This window comes from Leptodactylus fuscus, chromosome 6 (assembly GCF_031893055.1).
Source record: "Leptodactylus fuscus isolate aLepFus1 chromosome 6, aLepFus1.hap2, whole genome shotgun sequence".
Taxonomy (NCBI): domain Eukaryota; kingdom Metazoa; phylum Chordata; class Amphibia; order Anura; family Leptodactylidae; genus Leptodactylus; species Leptodactylus fuscus.
The window spans coordinates 46,466,282-46,487,929 of NC_134270.1; the positions used below are offsets into that span (position 1 = coordinate 46,466,282).

Sequence of the window (21,648 nt, forward strand, 5' to 3'; positions counted from 1 at the left end):
TCCTTTCCGGTGACTGTAACCAGTGTCAGACTGGGATGTCTAGTGCTCACCAGTGGAAATGTTTCTAGGGGCCCACCACCAGGACCCTGCAGATCAGCTGTACTGAGACAGAGCAGCTAAAGATAACGTGTTGGGAGCCATGCTGTTCACCCGTCATACGGTCTGCAACACGTAAACCCACTGCTACATCCTGTATGGCAAGTGAACAGCATGGCTCCTAGAATTGTCACCATTACCTATAGCCGCACTGTCCTGGTAAAGCTGATCTGCAGAGGTCCTGACTATCGGACCCCTTCAGATGTAACATTGATGGCCTATCCTTTAAATCCTTTAAAATGGCCGTCAGCATTTGGAGCTACCCATGTAGCGGGCAGAAGGTGTAAAATAAAAAAAATAAAAAATATAAAAAAAGCATACTCACCTGTCCCCAGCACTCCGTTGTCCACCACCAGCATCCATTTAGTCTCATGCCAGTGCGTACGGAGGGCCCCAGGACATGGAGCGGGGAGATGTAAGTGAATAGGGGCCTTACCGCTCCTCCACTGCCTATTAGAAAAAAAGCCGGTAGGGAGCCCTAAAGACATGGGACCATTGGAGGATTCACTGGTACCTTGGTGGGCCAGTTCGACTCTGGGTTGAAATACCATATACAACTGGTGGACAGACATGATACTGTTTTGGAATGAATCCTACCCAACCTCATTCACAATCTACTGTATCTGCTAAGCTCTTCTTGTAGTTAGATCCCCCTTTTTTCCAAGTTAGACGACATTTATATTCCTTGTACTACTATAGTGCAGTCTTCTTGTTGAATACTATATTTCTTTATTGTGTATTGTAAATTTATTATGAACGATGAATCCTCTGGTATATAAATGCATCAGGTTGTGAGTTCTTCAACTTAGCATGAATATTCTTGTATTAGATCCCTGGGACGTGCCTTTAAATCCTGGTTAAGCATCCAGCAAAGTCGTAGAGGGAGGAGGCGCTTCTGTGGATGTACCTGCTACATTTGAAGGTGTACATCGATAGATAACCACACTCTAAAATAAATACATAGCAAATAAATGAATAGAATCAATCGCAAATTGTAAAATTTGAATATCAAAATGTTTAACATTTAATCCCAGGACCTTGTGCATGAGAAGCAGGCACCCTATTAGTTGGGCCACAGACTCCACCCTTCTCAGTAAGAAAATTTCTCTGTCTAAAAGTTTCAATAGTATTTCTAGTATTCTTTAAATGCTAGTGTATTGGCGTATAGAAATGTAAAGTCAAAACATGATCCCCCTCTATATGCACCTGGCAATGCTGTGAACTCGCTCATAATTTTCACATAATTTCTAGAACAAATGCGGGCAGAAGAAGCTAAAGTGGCGCAGAGAGTTCTTACTATTGCTAGTATTATATGTAGAGCATGAAGGGGCGGGCAGGACAGGAAGTCTATGAGGTGTAGCTTCAGCCAATAGCTGAAGAGGAAGTCATGTCAGATTATTGTTCCTTTTACTACCCCTAAGTCTATCACTTATTACTTGGTTTCAATTGTAGTAGAAATGTATGAACCAGTAGAAGGGTTAAGCTCTGACTCTTTTGATTTTTTTTTTTTTTTTAATGTAGATTGTGAGCCCCACATAGAGCTCACAATGTACATTTTCCCCTATCAGTATATCTTTTTGGAATATGGGATGGAAATCCATGCTAACACGGGGAGAACATACAAACTCCTTGAAGATGATTTTTTTTTTTCTTTGCCTTTGGTGGGATTTGAACACCAGGATTCCAGCGCTGCAAGGCTGCAGTGCTAACCACTGAGCCACCGTGTGGCCCCTGACTTTTGTGATATTTTAATTATCAATTTCACTTTTAGAAGACCATATACTGTACATACTCGAGTATAAGCTGAATGTTTCAGCACAGTTTTTGTGCTGGAAAAGCCCCTCTCGGCTTATACTCGAGTCAAGCAAAAAAAAACTTTTTCTTTTTTTTGTGGGGGGGGGGGGGGTCTATGACTAGCCGCAATAGTAATGTATAGAATCTCCCATAAAATAGTGAGGGGGAAAAAAAAAAAAAAAAAAAAGCTTTAACAAAATATAATAAGAAATAAAGTAAATAAAAGTTGTAAATCCCTCCTTTCCCTAGAATACATATAAAAGTAGAAAATGACTGTGAGACACATACACATTAGGTATCCCTGTGTCTGAAAGTGCCCGGTCTACTGAATATAGGGGATCTGCAGTGCTCCTGTTCCGTGGGGAAGGGGTTAATAGGAGCACTGCAGATATCCTATATTCAGCCAGGCTGAATTCCAAGTTGGGGAAAAAAAACAGTCCTCAAGCTCAGGGAAGGGGCAGACAGACAACCAAAACACCCCCTCCCCTTCCTCATCACCCAGCAACTACTGCACCCAGAATTTTCCAGTAGCTGCTGCATTTTTCTCCCATGGCTTATACTTGAGTCAAGAAGTTTTCCAAGTTTTTTGTGGTAAAATTAGGGGCCTCGGCTTATATTCGGGTCGGCTTATACTTGAGTATATACAGTAAATGGAATATTGCCCATGTGAATATGTCCCTAGATTTTTGTTGACTATTTTACATATTGTATATTTGAAGAGCAGTAACTCACCATTTCATTATACGATTTTCGGCATACAGTCCTGCATGCAAACACTGATGTGGATATGGTGATGCAAAACATTAGAATGGTAAGTAAAAAGAAGAGTATTACGATACCACCTAAGCACACCTAAAACAGAAAAAAAGGTTACTCTGCACATCCCTAGTAGTACTGTCAATATATTCTATACAGTGGGATTCATCTTCTGGCACTGATATTCATCTATCTCATTTGTATGAAGACTTCTGCGCCAAAATCAAAAAGTTCAATACATATAACTACTGTGTCTATGCCAAAGGGATAGTTTGATGCTCCCAGCCTCAATGTAAAATCTGTATCAGCCCTATACCTACCATGTTCCAATAATAATACTGGTGAGTTCTTATATTGTATGGCAGAGGGACCTTTGGATCCACTTAGCCATGGTTATTACTGCTGCTCTGTAGGGATGCACAACCTGTAACCTGTGGGTATCTACCATATCTGGCATCACTATATTTAGGATTCTCTGTTTTGTAGTCCAGGGTGGAAAAGATGGTTGTATTAATGTGACTCCATTCTCCATTGCAGTATATGTAGGATGGTAAATGCTTGGTTGTTTCCATAAGTTTCACAAACTATAATCGAGAAAGTCACACTTATGTATGCTCACATCAATTCCTTTTTTTCAAAGTGACACATTGGTTAGCAGGAGATCCCCATTATTTGGATATGTATAAGTTCTAGAAATATTAGCAGAAAATGATGGCATATTCTATCAATATGTGTGATGGAAATAACCCATAAAATGTTATGAATGCATCTTTTCTTTACCTTTGCCCTTGGCTATACATGTCAAGATATGTGTGTAACAAAATGACCACATTTTAAAAACAACATTATTTTGCAATATTCTATTATAAGACGTCTATTCGATATGTGTGGCCATCCAGGGGAATTCTCTCTAGGCATCACTGATCGTAAGGAATTGGTGGTATTGGTTTCAGTATCCAATGTCCTAACTAGGCTCTCTACTGCCAGGTGGGTTGTGCTAGGTTAGAGCAGACAGACAGGGACCACCCATCTGAAAGTAGAGAACCTAATTAATATGATATTACTAATGTCCGATGCTGTCTTCTGTCATAGGATGACAGCAATGGACATTAAGAGTTCCTTGCGCTGACGCCTGGGACATACAAAAAATTGCTCAGGAGAGGAAAGAATGGGGCTTAGGAATGAGCTATTAGATATTCTTTAGCTTGTATTGTACTGCATATTGTAGAATGTTGGACATCATGACATGATGATAAACAGTGGACATTCACTTTTGCATAGTAAGATAAATGATAGAAAATATACCATTGGGTTAAATGCTCCTATGCATTCCGTATGTGGGTTATAATATGCGCAAGCCAAAACATACGTATCAGGATATGGAATATATAGTGCTGAAGGAAAAATAGGTATGACCACGAGTATCGCATAGGAAGCGGCAGCAATACTGATCATAGTCATCACCAAACTTGCTCGCACCTGGAAGGAAAATGAACAGTCATTACATCAGAAATTGGAAATCATGGGTTATATCGACCTAATACTAGAACTATTAAGGTGAACAATTATATAAAGAATTCTATAGAATTGTATACCTGTCACAGCACATCAGCCATTCTGGCTTTATGACAGCTGGCTGCAAAAGGAGACCTTGTAACGGTGCTGACTACAGGATGAGCAGGGTTGTTTTAAGGGGAATGCAAAATGGGCAGAATACCTGTTTCCTAAGTGTTGAGAAAACAAGAGCAACTTCACAAACTGTACTGTTACTCATTTCCTTTCAGCTGGATGGATGCCGTTTGATCCAGATGGTCTGTGCTGGTTTCATCCTGCTTCACTCTATGAATTTAGATCTAATATTCTGGTTGCGACCCAGGTCTACAATGTTGTGCTTTCTTGGAATTGTTCAATTGGCTAACCTTTTCCTGGGTCCGGACAACATCATATTTGCATTGACTTCTGATGACTTCTGATGCAGTTTGCTTACTAGTTCCATTTTTTTCCTAGAAGGTCCCTGTTTTACATTTGTTTCTAGTTTCTGTTATAGATTGTTCCTGGGATTTGTGATATCACCTGAATATTGTCTATACGTGACTATGTTCCAGCCTTGAACCTTCATTACTGGGTTAGTTAATTATTGTTTCCTCTGGTAATGATCCTGCTTTGGTCATTACATCCCAGTCTTACTCCTGTGTTCCAGTCCTGATTTGGTAACTGTGCACCAGTTCTTCTACCATGACTGACAATGACCCAGTCCTGGTATAGTGACAATACCCGAGTCTTATTACTATGATCTTTATTTTGCAATGTGATTTGGCCCATGTTTAAATACTGCTGTTTTTTTTGGCTTCAACTGTGGCCTGTTCCTGGACCCTGTTCCTGCAACTCCTGGTTCTGAGACTGATGCCTTCCTCAGGTAACACTTGGTTAGGTCCGATGTCTTCTCCTAGTCACTACTCTTGGTGTCTTCTGGTTACATCTGGGGTAAAATACTGTTCATTGTAACTATTTTTTTCTTGTTCTATTGGAGATCTGCCTTTGGTAACTCTTGGTCTTTGCATTCCTGGTTCTGGTTCCTTCCTCTGCTCATGTAATCCACATCTGTACTATGGCGCCTCTCTGTTTTATTGCTGGTTCATGCTCCACTGTTGCATTTACTGCAAGCTCAGCTGTGCTGAAGAACAACCAGGAACTTAACTTAATGCAGCTACTGTGCAACTACAAACTTATCTCTGCTACTTCACAACTATGAACTCAACTCTACTAGTTCACAAACAGGAAGTTCCTGGACCTCACTGTTTCCATAATCCACATTTTTGTGGTTGAAACAGGATTCATAATCTTGGCTTGAAACTTTATTTATGCTGAAAAATGAATTTTTTGCCTGATGACTGTATCTGCAGTTTGTAGTTAAAGAGGATGTCCAGGTGCATTTTTATATTTTAATAGACTAGGAAGGTAAAATAGAAAAAAATAATACTCACCTGTCCCTTGTGCTCCAGTGTCCTCCCAGTGTGGTCCAGTCCTGCTGCTCTGGTGTCTTGCCTTTGACCGTGGCGCCGGAGTAGACACCCGTAGACACCCGGCGGCTATGGCAGCCGACCGACTCCCAGGCGGTCGCCATAGTTACACATCCGACATGCGCTGTACAATTACGGCGCATGTCGGGAAGGGGTTAAACCCCTTCCGGACATCCACCATACTAGTACGGCAGATGCCAGGTGTTTAAATACGCCAGCCACTGGGGAGTTAGGCGGCCGCCATAGCCGCCGGGGATCTGCTGTTTTATACAGCAGACATCCAGCACTAATGTCCACGATTGGTGCGCACTGATTGTGGGCATTGACCCTTCTGGCATCTCGGTCAAAGCCTTATCAGTTTCAGGTCAAATGTGACATTTGTAAAATTTGAAAACCTGTATTGGATATCATAGAGGGCACTCTGTAACAGCAGCTTAGATCTCGCAGACTCAACCTGATCCTGCATTACATTACATGGTTGCTCCATATGGTCAGACATGGATTATTTTTGCCAATTCCTTAGAGAAGCCAGTCTCACAATGCTCAACTGGGTTTCCTTATAAAAATGTGTTGGGTTTCAAGATGAGCCCACTAACACTTAAAGTGGTTGTAAAGGGGAAAAAACATGGCTGCTTTCTTCCAGACCTGAATATAGACTGTACAGTATATATGGTATTGAAGGTCAGCTCCTTTGAAGTCAAAGGAGTAAATCTACCACAAATACCATAAAACTGGTGTACAAGTGTACTGTAGTGCTCATTTTGAGAGCAAGCAAAAACGACCATTTTTTGTAATTTTGGGCAACCCCTTTAAAGTGGATGAGTTTTTTGGAAATGTAGTAAAATGGGGAATTGCTCTTAATATAACTTGTGTTTTTGTTTCACTAAACAGGTACAATTTAGGTACATTTTCTTTCTTGTTTGCAAAAAAATATTCTTACCTTGACTATTGTGGGTTTGAGTGAAGTAGCAAGTGAAACTGATCCAGAAACAATATACTATAGTTAAAAAAAAAAAAAAAAAATCAGAGATTCAGAGCGGATTTAGCTTATGAAACTGTATATTACTGGAAATAAAAAGGCAGGGTTATGTCAACTATATATTCATTTCCATGCACGATAGCTGGTTGTCACCAATAATGATAGGAATAGTACAACTTATGTGTCTGATCAGCCATATAGGGAAACCAAGGATAAACCAACAAAACTAAGCTACTTTTGGGGGAATGTTGTTAAAGGGCTTGTCCACGAATTTCAGAACTCAGGGAAGTGGGATATAAAAAAATGTATACTCGCTTGTCCTGTGCTCCAGTGTCCAACACCAATGTCCAGTCCGATGTGTGCTGTGCGGTCACTGATGAACGTTCTGCACCGGACATGTCCACAGGAGAGCAACCGGTGACATCATTCAGGTATGTGAGTATGAGTTTTATTTTATGTCTCACCTTCCCCGGCCTCATCCTTTTGTTCTATTTGTGGACAATCCCTTTAAGATTAGGGTGCACTACATAGAATAGGAACCCTATGAGAACATCTGATAAACTTTTGTGTGGTGCCAGATTAAAATGTCCTTAGCCCTACTGTAACCACATGCAGCACATAGTACATAAATGTGGTTCTCTCCATTTTGTTCTACCGGAGACATGACAAAATGTAATATTACCATTAACAAGCTAAGCCATACTTTAACTTATCTTTTCCCATGGTTTTCAATAGTTTTGTCGTTCGTTATCATGATACAATATGTTATTGGTTCAAGTTAAAAAATGCAATATCTGTACAATATAGGCAGACCATTCTACAATGGAGTGCACCAACGAATATTGGTCTTGGACAGATAGCATTTCTGAAGACCATCTGGGAACTGTCATTAGTAGGTAAGCAGTGAGCTCAGACTACCAATATAAATAGTGATGGCTAGTACCTTTAAAATATATAGGCTCCAATTGTGATTTTTACTATTAAATTAAAGGAACCAACATTGTCATGAGGGTAAGTGATGGTGGTGGAGGCTTCCTGGGTCTCCATGGTAAGTAGTGGCCCTGGGCATATAGCAAACGTCTATTGCAGGACCTGAGTGTATAGTGCATGGCAAGGAAACTCAAATACCATTAATGATAAAGACCTGGAACCAGCTGCCTCTCCCTCATATAATTTACTAGGCACAGCACAATGAAAGCGATTTTTCAAGACCAGTATGTTTTACGCTGGTCTTACTGTCCCTTCCTCTGGCAGTGCATGCGCTTATTTTATGACTGGGTGCATGCAGCTTTTAAAATCGGTTTATGACTTTTTATATCCAAAGAAAAAACATGGATGTTATGCTCTGGACACATTTGATACAAAATGTGTCCGGAACGTAACAGAACAAGGGAACAAGGGAAATCGGGCATTTATTTTCAATATTTTACTCTTTTTCTTTACTTTCTTTGCATAAAGTAAGAACTGTAATAAAAGTCTTAGATGTAAATTGTCTTACCAAAGCACTGGACCATATGAGCACATAAGACATTGTGATATTGTCTAGGTAAGGGCATGGCTTCTCACACATAATCGAAAACATGATGCCAAATGAGAGAAAGACGATTCCTAGAAATATCTGAACAGTCTGCAAAATAAGACAAATAAAAGCCATTTGTCCTTAATATAACAAGATACAATAAGGTGCTATTGGTGTATGTGATGAATGCTATTGGGCTACGTGGTGAATGCTATTGGGCTACGTTGTGAATGCTATTGGGCTACGTGATGAATGCTATTGGGCTACGTGGTGAATGCTATTGGGCTACGTGGTGAATGCTATTGGGCTACGTGGTGAATGCTATTGGGCTACGTGATGAATGCTATTGGGCTACGTGGTGAATGCTATTGGGCTACGTGGTGAATGCTATTGGGCTACGTGGTGAATGCTATTGGGCTACGTGGTGAATGCTATTGGGCTACGTGGTGAATGCTATTGGGCTATGTGGTGAATGCTATTGGATTCACCATCCAAAGGGTAATGGTTTCAAAGCGTACTGACAATGTCATTGCAAAATCTGAAATAACCACGAGACCACTATCAGAACTGACCACTTAAAAGAAACAGAAACGTGACCTGTTTGTCTAAGGTGAGTTACAGAGACTTATGTTTTTGTGTAAAGAACCACTGATCTTATTTTTAAGATATAATATCATTAGGAAATGCATATATTACATGAACAGATGTACTAAAGAGTGCTGCAGCCCAGGTGAAGGTAACCGGAGTATAACAGTAGTAATGGCAGATGATGTGGCACCAGCTAGGCCAAGCACACTCAACCACGCTCCTCAGTTCTGCTCCTAGGCTGAACACCAATGAGGGAGGCCTGCTATAATAACTGATGTTGGTTCTAGTAGTTTTCCCATGGGGCGCTTCTGATTGGAGAGGGGACCTCTCTATGCTGAACCGTTATGATGGAAGTCAGAAGGGCCCTGGTGGTAATGCAGGAACGACTCAGGCAGATGGATGTGCAGTGAAACAGGGTGTCATTTTACTCAGCAACTTAACAGTAATAATACAAGCAGCTTCCAAATGGGGGTTGTAGTTTTCCAGTGTCCAACTCTTCAGCCTTGGTCTTAGGAGAGTGCCCAGGGATGTTAAGGCTCTAGTAACTCCACTCCAACTCCAACTATAACTCCTCTCTTCTGTCTCTTTCAGCAGTAGATAATGGAGGTAGTAGTTCAGGGTAGTCCTTACAGAAGTATGGTTACTTTAGAGAAGGGACAACTCCTCCTATCAAAGGAATCCACTGCTCCTCCTGGCATAAAGTCTAAACTGTACACAGCTGAACTCCCTAGCTCAGGGCTGCCTATGGAAGAGCCTTGGGCTGAGACTTTCTCCTTGGGTATTTTTAGCTGAGTCTTCCTCCTTGGGGCTATATGGAAAGCCATTGGGGCTCAGTACACAGTGCTGGCTTTCACTGTCTTCTGCAAACTGGAACTGACCAACAACTCACTGACTAGAATTGAGCTAGAATTGTTTCCCACGAGACAAAAGTCTTCAGTCCCCACCACTGTTGTACTAAGTGCAGGGTTTGAAACTCAGGGGGGAACTACAGGAAACAATAAGGGGGTGGCTGCAAAACAATATACAGGCACACAGAACAGAGAACATGGAACACAGAAGACAGGACATACAAACACAACCCAGAGGCAAAAAAGACAAATCTAGTATAAGCAATAGCAATCTGGATACTGCAAGAGGATCTGTCACATCTCACATCAGTAACTCCAGCAAAATGCAATTCTAACCACAGCTTCATTGATGCCATCCATAGTTTTCTTTCATTTGTATGCTCTTCATTCATCTCTTATTAATGTCAGTAATGATGGCAATAATAGCCAAATGGGTACTTCAGTGGTATCATGTCACCTCAGTCACTGGTGCTAAACTGCCAAGGACTTCTTTCTAGGTTATTTACTGCTGTCACTTACAGAGCTAAAGGCACCAATAACAACTAAATGGGCATACAGGTAAAAGAAAACTATGGATGGAAGAAGTGAATCAGCAACAGTGAATGTAGAATGCTAACTTCTCTGATATACAGTGGTGTCAGGTCCCCTGTAAAGATGACTCCAACTTACTCCAAGAACTTCAGGTTCTCCACGGTAAAATATGAGTAATGGGTTGGGTATGTTGGACTGAATAATCTGGGGCAGGCCTTCTTTTGCTGCATTCACGTCATCAGTTTGAGGTCTTGCTTGTGAGGTAGTAAAGGAGGCTTCATCTGTGATGAGTGTAGACATGGCACTGCAACGGTAAGACACAACGCAGATGTGTACATAATCTATATTTTAGTCTCACTTTTATACACTTTAGTCTTATTTTATAAATTGTGATTCTGGACCAAAATGTACTTTATGCACTTTATTTGAAAATATTGCTTCTTTTTGCCTGTAAAACCTCTTTAAGGTTCTTGCCTTTGTTACCAGGGAAGTCTGTCCCTAGATACAATATATGAGTGAGACAGAAAGTCAATGAGGTGATGAGAGTGAATGAAGATAGGAAGGTCTGATTCTACTCGCAGCCTCACACATGTCTGCAAACTACAAGAACTGAAGATTCTGCAGCATCTTGCAGCTTATAATGTAAGAATAAAGTATTCTATGTGTGATTACAGATGGGATATTATTCAAAGACAGCATGCAGCTTTAGTCAATGTGCTGTTAGGATCACATCCTCCATCTTGTATTTTTGTCAGCCATCTTGTAACCTTTTTCTTATATAAGCTTCATAAGGATGTCTGTTTAGAGTCTAAGAGACCCCTTTAGGGGATAAGGCGTGTGGAATGTTGATGGTTGGGTTATAACTCCTTATCTGTTGTGGTAAGAATCTCATAACAGGTTCTATAACCAGTTAACCCTTAGCCACAGACCGGACTGGTCAGATAGCATGTGATCATTATCTCTCGTGCTGTGATATATACATCTAGAATTAGTGTAAGATGTTGGTTTACACATAAATATTGTAAATTCTTCTGTAGGTCATGAGAAAGGTCATCCCAGGTTGGAGTATAATAATGAGATGCAGACCTTATCCAATAGTCATGTGCCACAGCTTATGTTATAACCAATCATGTCAAAGTCCAACCTGCTTTTGTCTGTATAAATGCTAACTTTCTGTAACAATAAATCAGAATCCATTTTGATACACTACCACCATGTGTCTGTGTGATTCTCCAGGTCCAAGATCGGCTTTAGCCGATATTGGCCTGTTATTTAATTTGAAACTACAACAACATAAGCTCTGGGGCTATTATGACCCCAACAGTGCTCATAGATTGCTCTTTTCCTGGGTCATGCCTGAATGATAGATTCTAGAATGTAGTGGGTATCTGCATATATCTGCTTTATATTTGCAGTTCAGTGTTCATGGATCTCTTATATAACGGTTACTTGGGCATTTCTCGGCAATTTGTTTGCTCTTGTACAGTTACTCCTGGCAAAAGTGCATGAAAACAAACCAAAGTAGTAATAATGGATAGGGGAAGGGGAAAGGCTGCTCCTTATTGTACACACCCACAACATCAAAGTAAAATGAGAAAATGTGCTTCAGCCAAAATGAGGACATTAGCAGCAGAAAAACTGATAGGACACAATATATGAAGGCCTATACAGTTGTAGAACAGACTGCCTAGCAAGACACTGCACATATTTCACATTTTAATGAAAACTCATGTACATTTTAAGTCTTTTCTTTATATCTGCATTGGGCACAAAAGGCACCCATGGCTTTTAGACACACTCCACCACATTGAAGGGAGCCAACAAGGCTTTGTCCAACAGAGCTTCTGTTTTTATCTTTTCTCACTAGCCAGAACATGGTGATGTTTAGACCCTGCCATTGGCCTTACATATGACCTCAATTCATATAAATAAAATATTAAAATACGTCTCTTGAACCCAATATATTATTAAATAATAGTGGAAAATCCAACACCCGGGAGTCCGGTATAGATTAAATTAAAACTTCACTTTTATTTTGATGGAGTCGTACTCCAAGGATAAAATCATAACATCCAAGTGTAGTTCCGAGTGCAGAGATGGGTTACCGCATAGCCATAGCCATCTTGTTCTACAAGATACCTTCAATAAGACACCATCTACAGCACCTGTTCTACAAAACCCCATCTACAAGACATGTTCTACAAGATACCTTCTACAAGACACCTTCTACAATACATCATCTATAGAGATGAGCGAGTACTGTTCGGATCAGCCGATCTGAACAGCACTCATCTAAAAGACTTCTGCAAAAACTGCTCTACAAGAAACCTTGAACAAGACATGTTCTACAAGTTACCTTCTACAAGGCACCTTCTACAATACATCATCTAAAAGACATCTTCTACAAAACCTGCACTACAAGACCTCTTCTATACACATCAGGGAATAGAAATCTCTACATCTCATATGATTATAAACACTGGTTAATTGATAATAACATTTTTGGATATCTGACAAACCTTTATATTCTGTGATGTCTTCAGCTTTAGCTCACGGAATATCAGGGAACTGTTTACAGGAGTGACGTGCAGGTCATGTGACTTTTTATGGGAGTTTTCCTGGCAAAGTTCTGTTATTCCGGTCAAGGAACTACTTGTTGCCTTCTGATACTTTTGTGGTTTGAGAACTTATAATACACACTGCAACTACTGCAAAACCACTTTTGACCAGGTAAGGACTTACTGACCACAATATATTAATCTATTCATGTAAAACAACTGTGTTTCAGCTGTGTATTATGATGTTCTGCAGCAGCTGGAACATAATACTACGTAATTCACCCAGCCGGCAATAAAGAATCAATCAGTGGTTAACACAGAAGAAGGAACTTCCTAAAAAATTGATCTATGATGGACTGTGTCTGCAGGGAAAGCTAAGCAGTGTCTATGTAGAGTTGCACATCTTTGTGTGATTGCCTGGTCCTGACATCAGAAAGTGACGGACATACAAATATTATTCATAGGAAATGACCATTGATGTGATGATAGAGACAATAATGTGAAACCATCAATACGTTCCCGAAAAACGTAACGCTAACATACAAAGCCATCCACAACCTGTCCTCTCCATATATCTCTGACCTAATCTCCCACTACCTGCCCACATGTAACCTCAGATCCTCCAATGACCTCTACCCCACCGTGCCAGTCGGTCATTGTTAGTATTATATCTACCTGTATATTCTGTGTACTGTATGTAACCCCCAAATGTAAAGCACCATGGAATTAATGGTGCTATATAAATAAACCATAATAATAATAATAATAATAAAGGAGATTTCAGTGCCGGTGTTTTATGCAAGGAGCTGCTTCCTTGTTCACGCTCATATCAGTCGCTGGTGTAACTAGATTTTTATTTGATCTCTGCGATTACCTGCCAGGTACAGGATGATCTTTGCTCCTTGAAAGGTTTTATTGCTGAGCAGCTTTTATTATTCTGTCATTTCCTTTGTGTCTCTCACTAGTAATTTTCAATCCCTTGTTATAAACCACAGAAAGCAAAAAATGTAGTGATAGAATTTATAGGTGTGAATTACTTCTGATCAGCATGACTTTGCTAGCTGACCCCTTCACCAGTACTAGCCTATTGTATGAACTAGGGGTAATAATGAATAAAACACCTGTGACGTTCCGTTTCACCGATTCCGAAACGGAACGTCACGAGTAGTCCTCCCTCCCCCAACCCCATCAATACTTATGTGACCAGGAATGGCTCTTCCTTTCTGCAAGTGCTTGCACAGTCTGGAGGCGCCTGCGACACATGCACAGTAGAGCGGGTATGCCATCTATACTGAGCAGACGTCACAGGTACTTCCTGTCTGTGCACATGCTAGGAGAGTCTCCAGCTTGTGCACAAAAAAGAAGGAGGGGCTGTCTCCCAGAGATGTAAATAGCTAAGTATGATGTGGTGAGATAAGGGAAGGTAGAGGGGGTTGACTGAGTTAATTGGGAAGGGCTAGTAGTGGGTCGGATACCTTAGCTGGGTGGTTATAATGGAGTGAGAGAGGAGGGGGGGTAGTGAGAGCGAGGTAGTGTGGAAGGTACACAGGATGCTACACCAAGTAAACAAATGCAAAAGATGCCAGGAGCTCCCAAAGACACACAGAAATCACTCAAAACACTACTAAAGGTACTTGGGTGCCCTTATTAACTTATTGATAGCACTAACAGACGTTTTTGAAAACATATTTTTTGCCTGGAAAACCCCTTAAGACAAAGGCCACATGGGGCGTCCCGAAGCAAAAAAGCGCTGCGGGAAAAACCGTGGCGGCAACACATCGCGGTTCTTCCCACAGAGCTTTTGACAGAAAGTTTCCAGAGTTTTCCTCTGCGGACTTTCTGTTTCAATTATACCTATGGGGAAACCGCTGGCATTTACGTAGCTATAATTGACATGCTGCGATTTCCAAAAACAAGAAATAATCAGACAAAATAGCAAATCTTGGAATGTGGCCAAGTATTTAAGTGTCTTTCCATCATCCACAGGCAACACAAACTGTATCTTATCTCTAAATGGTGGACTCTAGAGATGAGCGAGTAGTATTTGATCGAATACCTCCCCTGAATAGTTATTGGAGTACTCAGTCGAATACCACGCGGTAAACACAGTAAAAATTTGCTTCCCCTCCCACCTTCCCTGGCACTTTTTTAATACCAATAACTATGCAGGGGAGGTATTCGATCGAATACTACTCGCTCATCTCTAGTGGACTCCCTCAGTTATTAGGCCACATAGCAGATATTATATCTGCTACCCTGGTATATACACCAATGGTTGTCACGTTGTCTGCTTATACTCCTAATTTCCAATTTCTTAAATGTATAAAAGGGAGTTATCACCTTACTTGTATTATTTATGGCAAATCTATACTGGCTTTTTCAAGTCTATTGCTATGATGTGAGGATATGCCAAACCAATTTATTCTATTTATTCTATTCTAACAGAATCCCACCTGTGGACAGCACTGTTTCGATCTGGTTGAATCTCTTCGGCACAGCGTTGGGAAAACTGGTTTGGCAAAGATGAGGGACTTTCTGGACCAGGTTATGGGGATAATATCTCTCCTTGAAGAGAGAGCACCTTGTCAGGCGTACAGAATTTACTAAGCCATTTTTGCTCCACTGGGGGATTGTGGGAAAAATATGCAAATCTATTTTCCAAGCCATGCATGATGTTTAAGAGGGCTAGCCCTAGAGGGCAGCAGAGGCACTGTTTTCCTATTTACATCTTGAAAAACGTATTTGCATATTTTTCCTGTATTTGCCTAAGTGAGCTACAAATTGCGTAGGCTATGTTTTAAGCCAATTTAAGCTGTGGTTTGTACCAAACTTGTTCAATCTGGAATGGATCTGGGACCTGACCCACCTGAACCCAAAACAAAATGAATCTTGCAAGGTTTGCTCATCTGTACTGTTGAGGTATTATAGTACACATCATCCATTCAAATATAGTATAGTAACTGACCATATAACAGACGACCAGAGCTAAACATTCATTCACATTGGTGCGTGCCCATTTCAGATAGTTTATTGACAACATCTATGATAGTGGTAAGTATTTGGTCTAAAATCTTGAGTCACAAGGCCAAGCACTCAATCATTTGTCTAGGTGCTCAAGTCCGACTTTACCCTATGAGTGCACTCACTCTCAAAAACATAGTGTATCTATAATATATACTGTATATATATATATATATATATATACATATATATATATATATATATATATATATATATACATATATAGCTGGTACCCGCGACTTCGTCTGTGGTGATTGTAGAAGTGGGTAAATACAGGCGCGGGTAAGGTTTTCGTACTGTGTATAAGGTATGGGATATGAAATGTAACTTTGTATCTTGTTTTTGCTGCAATTCAGACTGAGACTTTTGTGTTTGAAGTTAATTTGTATTTGAGCTGCTATACGGTGTTCTGAGAAACTGTACATAGTGTCTTTGGGACAGAGGTATTTGAAGTTAATATACTTTGATATACAACATTGTATGATTTGTTATTTTCTGCCAGTAGTGTGTTGACATTTTTTTGTTGTTAAAAGTTGCCATATTCTGACAGCAGTCACTTTTTTTATTTGTCTGTGTCGGGGATGTCTTTTTTGCGTGGCCGGGTGTAGTTTTTAGTTGTTGCATTTTCGGGAAATGCTATTGGTTTGATCACTTTTGATTGATATTTGTTTGATAATGAAAATAGTGAAAAAACGGCGTTTTTGGACTTTTCAGTATGTTTGCCGCTACGGTGTTAAGCGTCCAGGCAAAATATTGTATAGCTTTGTAGAGCGGGCGATTTCGGACACAGGGATACCTAACATGTATGTGTTTCACAGTATTTAACTACTTTTATATGTGTTCTAGGGAAAGGGGGGGATTTGAATTTGTAATAGTTTTTATTTTGTATTTTTTTTTTTCCTTTTTTTTGTTTTTGCTTTTATTAGACCGCCTAGGGGTATAGACATGGGTGGGTGGTGTCGCGGATTGTCAGAGCAGTGGGGGTTGGCAAACATGGCTGCTCTGGAGCGTTAAAGAGAGCCTCCTGGAGTATCGTTAAGGTGAGGGGCAAAGTGGTAAAGTATATGTATATGTGATTGTGTGGGGTTAGGGGCTAAGCTGTAGAGGGCAATATGAATTTTGGGGCTTGCTATGGTCCAAAGTGTGTGAGATTGCAGAGATGGTGGTGTGAGTTTGGGTTTTGTGGGGGTCCTGGCACAAACGTATGTGTGCTATTGCGACGAAAAGTAGCCTATTGTTTAATCGGGTGTATTAACTATGTTTGTGGAAACTTTCAGCCAAATCGGTCGAGCGGGTTTTGCGTGATTGAGGAACAAACATCCGAACATCCAAACATCCAAACATCCAAACACACAAACTCACAAACCCACAAACTCACAAACTTTCACATTTATCATATTAATAGGATATATATACACACACAAAATATACTGTATTTTACATGCTTTAATACTTTTTGTTCTTTGTTAGTCTTCTGTGATTGGTCAGAGGTTTAAGTTCTTTAAAGACCAATACATATAAAGTATTTTAAGCATTGCTTATTTTAGATTTCTAATAATTCCCTTGAATCTTGATTTATTTAGTAGCATAATTAAGCTCTGGTGTATTGCCGTACCATATATTACATTGAATTTCAGGAACATCTTCAGTCATCGTACCCGAATGACCTGCTACAGACATAACTACACAACTCATATATAACAACTTGCAATGTTCATATTGCAAAAATAAGCTCAAATTTCTTTGCCCATAAACAAACATGCAAGCAAAAAAACATGTAATTTGGAAATTTAAATCAGTTAGAAATACTTTTTATTCTTCAGCTCTTGAAATGTGACTAAAACTTGTTTGCAATATGTTTAATATAAAATGTTGTGTTTCTGAAGTTATCAGATCCAGATGAGCAGTTACATACAGTAAGTATCCGTTCATGGAATTGAATAATGGAATATATTTCTAGGAATGTTTTTGTCCATTTTTGTTTAATGTTTTAAATTCCGATTTACAAATATAACACTTGTTAGATTTCTTTTAAAAAATTTTCTAATTCACATTTTTAGATTCATAGTTTTTGTCGTTATAATTTATTGTATAGTTTATGCCAGTGGTAGACACTACAGAAGGTGATCTAGTCTAAGCTCAATACTTCTTACTAACCAATATACATAATGCATGAGATCTGGCCATATAAAATGTATTTAAAGAAGCCCTCCAGTAAAATTCTTTGTCATTTTTGTTTGAAAATAAGTGTGTGTAGTATAATATTCTAGAATAAGTTAGTGACTGCTTTATTGTGAAGTTATGTGCTCTCCTCTGGAGTTCTGAATGCACCTCTATGAGAGACAGATTGATAATCTAATAGATTTGGCTTTGAGAGTTTGACCACAGGGTCATTTTCTGGAGTGCTTCTTTAAGGATGGCCAACTAGACCATGTAACATCAGCCTGTAACATGACCTATCACCACCTCCATCAGCTCCAGTTCTATGCATCCTTCAATATTTGACGCTCCGCTGATTCTAGTGCAGTTGGAATTTTTTCTTTAGCCACCACTGTACCCAAGCAAACAGGTTTCAGCACTCTGTAGGCAAATCAGACTCTCTAATGTCAAGTGGCCACTACTGGGCTGCGGCAGACAGCCTGGGACCATCCACCTGACGAAGAGCCTAATTATCATATTGGGTGCTGAAATTCACAGAAACAATTGCTTGGAAATGGTGGAGTCTAGAGGAAATATTCCAACGGGAGCGGCACCTATTAATGAATACAAATATTTAGCGTTGATGGGAGTCTGTCAGCACCAAAAACCCTTCTAGACCACTTATACTTATCCTTTTTATTATTCATAGTTCTACCAAACAGAGCAACATGGTCTGATATTGCCTTTCCTCCTAAACTCTGTAAATGGCCATTGGCTCAGCTCTAGGGTTGAATCGATCTTGACTTTTCAGGATCGATTTTGAAATCCGATTTCCGATCATTTTTCATTCGAACCCGATCTCGATCTCAATTCCGATCCCAATTCAAGTCAATGGGATTTTTTTTAGTAATCAGAGATCGGATTTTAAAAACAATCCTATTCACTATACAACATGGAATCTAACAATTGAATGCTTTAATTGTTAGAATGTAGTGATTTTTTTAAATCACTAAGTAGCCAGAGGATTTTTTTTAATCCTCTGGCTACTTAGTCCCCCTGGTGTCCACTTACCTGCAGAGACAGCTGGTCTAGTGCCCGGTGTTCTCGTTCTTATTCACCTTGCTGCCCCCTGCCTCCCAGGTTAGGAGAGTGTGGGCAGGTTAAGAGAGTGTGGGTGGGTACTGGGAGGGGAGATGCCATGTCTCCCCTCCCATAAGCCACAAGCCCCGCCTTCTTCCTAGCTCTTTAACACTAACCTGGGAGGCGGGGGCAGCGAGGCGAAGAAGAATGAGAACACCAGGCACCGGACCAGCCATCTCTGCAGGTAATTAGCTACTAGAGATGATAGCTAGTCTCCCATTATAATGAATGGACGCAGCCGGCGCGCAGGGGGTTAAGGCTGTGTGCCGGCTGCTTCCATTCATTCCTATGGAACCGCAGCGGAGCCTTCACACTGAGTATACACTCTGCTCAGAATGAGCGGAGCGTATACTCAGTGTGAAGGCTAACATTGTTAGCTTTTCCCACAATGCTTGACCAGTAGCAAAGCATTGTGGGAAATAATCACCGATCTCGATCCCACCTAAAAAGATCGTGTTCGGAATTCCGATCGCGATCATGAAATTTTCTCGATCGCCGATCGGAATCCGATCTTTTCCGAACACGATCGCTCAACCCTACTCAGCTCCTCTTGTTTTCTAGCAATGTAGGAGGAAGATGCACACATTTCTTCTCACCTTTCAGTAGCAAAAGGGAATGGGACAAGACATGATCTTTTGCAACATAGTAGAGTTTTTATAGAAATTTTAGGATTGCATCAAAGCAATCATTTAAGATAAAAAGGGGATTTTCACCAGGATTGTTGAAAAATTTTTGCTTTCTCCTATTCACATCATTGGAGCTGAGTTGCAATACTAAACTTAGTTTCTTCTGTGAAAATGTTTTTTTCTGTCTTTTTTTTTTTTTTTTAAACAAAGTAATTTTGTTCTATATTTAGTGCTAATTTAATCCAGTCATCTGATCCAGACATTTAGAGATCTACATCTACAATGTTCTTCTGCATATTTAATGTCTTTCTTTTTCTGCAGAAACAAACAACGACATGAAATGCAAAAACATCACTAGGATTGATGAATTTATTCTAGTTGGCCTCTCCGATATTCCGCAGATTCAGTGTTTGCTCTTTGTATTGTTTTTATGTATATATGTTACAACTATTTTAGCAAATTTATCCATTATTTTTCTCATTAGATTTAGCCCTAATCTACAGACCCCTATGTATTTCCTTCTCGCCAACTTCTCTTTTTTAGAAATATGTTACATCACCTCCACGGTTCCCAAGATGCTTTCAAATTTCTTCGCGACTCATAAAACCATCTCTTTTTATGGGTGTGTAATACAAATGTACTGGTTTCTACTTTTGGGTGGAGCGGAGTGTTATATGCTTGCAGCTATGGCCTACGACCGGTATAACGCCATATGCCGTCCTCTTCAATATAGTGTCATCCTCAGCAAGAAGGTTTGTACTCAGCTTATATCTGGCTCGTGGCTTCTTGGGGCATTGAACGCCCTTGTTCACACTGTTCTTACATTTACATTGCCTTTTTGCATCAATAAAATTGATCATTTTTTCTGCGATATCCCCCCGTTACTTAAACTCTCATGCTCTGATACCTGGTTCAATGAAGTTGCCATTTTTGTTATCAGCGGGTCAGTCATTGTAGGATCCTTTATATTGACAATGATTTCTTATGTAAAGATCATATCCACCATTATCAATATGAAGTCAAACACGAGCAGGCAGAAGGCTTTCTCTACTTGTGTGTCCCACTTCACAGTGGTTAGCATTTTTTTTGGTTCTGGAATTTTTATGTATTTTAGACCAAAATCCAGTTACTCAATGGATCAAGACAGGTTGATTGCTGTGATGTATACAGTTATTGCACCGCTGCTAAATCCATTCATATACACGTTTAGAAACGGAAATGTAAAGATGGCAGTGAGGAGACTGATGCATCGAATGACGATTTCTCAAAAATACTGAATGGACTTGCAGTCTATCCAGACATGTATATCAGTATATGTCATATTTCCTATGGTATATAGGCTTTTTATATGAAATGAATAAAGTTACCTCAATTGCTCACAGAATGTATTAAAGTTTGTATATACTGTTGTAATATGGTCGCCAAGACAAGCTCTTCGGGGCTGCAGATTCAGGATTAGCAATGTTTTTATCCCATTTATCTAATGATGATGCAGCTATAGAACCCTTCATGGATTAGAAAGCAATCTACATAGATACGGTATACATTAATGTACACACAATCGTATGCTCAAATGGGAATAGGCATGGTCATAGAACTCAACGTGGACAAGGATTGTATACAGTCAACTCCTTCCCACCAGAGGCATTTCTCGATTTTCATTTTCAACTCCCCCCTTCCAAACCCCATAACTTTTTTATTTTTCCATTCACAGAGCCATATTAGGGTTAACTGTTTGTGGGACAAGTTGTTCTTCATAATGCTACCATTTATTATTCTGTACAATGTACTGGGAAGCTGGAAAAAATCAGAGCGGGGTGGAATTGGAGAAAAGATGCATTTATACGACATTCTTATGGGCTTCTACCAGTTGGCCCCTAGTAACAATTCCACTGGTGGGCCTTAGACATCCCAGTCAGATGGAAAGTGTTCTTAGGCAAAATAGTGAGTGATACCACTCCCTTTGATGACAGCAACCCTCCATATGAATTGTCTCAGGATGATTTACTCTTGGCATGACACAGGACTCGTGG

At 40.0% G+C, this 21,648-nt stretch overlaps 2 protein-coding genes across 2 annotated transcripts; one reads left to right on the top strand and one right to left on the bottom strand.

Annotated features, from left to right (window-relative positions):
* Positions 1 to 714: 714 nt before the first annotated feature.
* Positions 715 to 12,721, bottom strand: LOC142210597 (membrane-spanning 4-domains subfamily A member 4A-like). The gene is made up of 7 exons (XM_075279870.1): positions 12,651 to 12,721; positions 10,270 to 10,435; positions 8,144 to 8,272; positions 6,607 to 6,663; positions 3,952 to 4,125; positions 2,623 to 2,742; positions 715 to 1,043 (listed from the first exon to the last, which is right to left on the bottom strand). Exons 2-7 carry the CDS (start codon positions 10,429 to 10,431, stop codon positions 954 to 956), a joined length of 732 nt encoding a protein of 243 aa, XP_075135971.1. The 5' UTR covers positions 10,432 to 10,435; positions 12,651 to 12,721; the 3' UTR covers positions 715 to 953.
* Positions 11,172 to 20,892, top strand: LOC142209981 (olfactory receptor 5AP2-like). The gene is made up of 2 exons (XM_075279014.1): positions 11,172 to 11,190; positions 19,937 to 20,892. Exons 1-2 carry the CDS (start codon positions 11,172 to 11,174, stop codon positions 20,890 to 20,892), a joined length of 975 nt encoding a protein of 324 aa, XP_075135115.1.
* Positions 20,893 to 21,648: the final 756 nt, after the last annotated feature.

Coding starts and splice junctions, on each gene's coding strand:
- LOC142210597 (XM_075279870.1), bottom strand. CDS start 10,431: ATGTCTACACTCATCACAGATGAAGCCTCCTTTACTACCTCACAAGCA. Junction 2,743..3,951: donor TAGGAGCATTTAACCCAATG/GTATATTTTCTA, acceptor TTTCTGTTTTAG/GTGTGCTTAGGTGGTATCGT. Junction 1,044..2,622: donor GAAAATCGTATAATGAAATG/GTGAGTTACTGC, acceptor TATTTATTTTAG/AGTGTGGTTATCTATCGATG.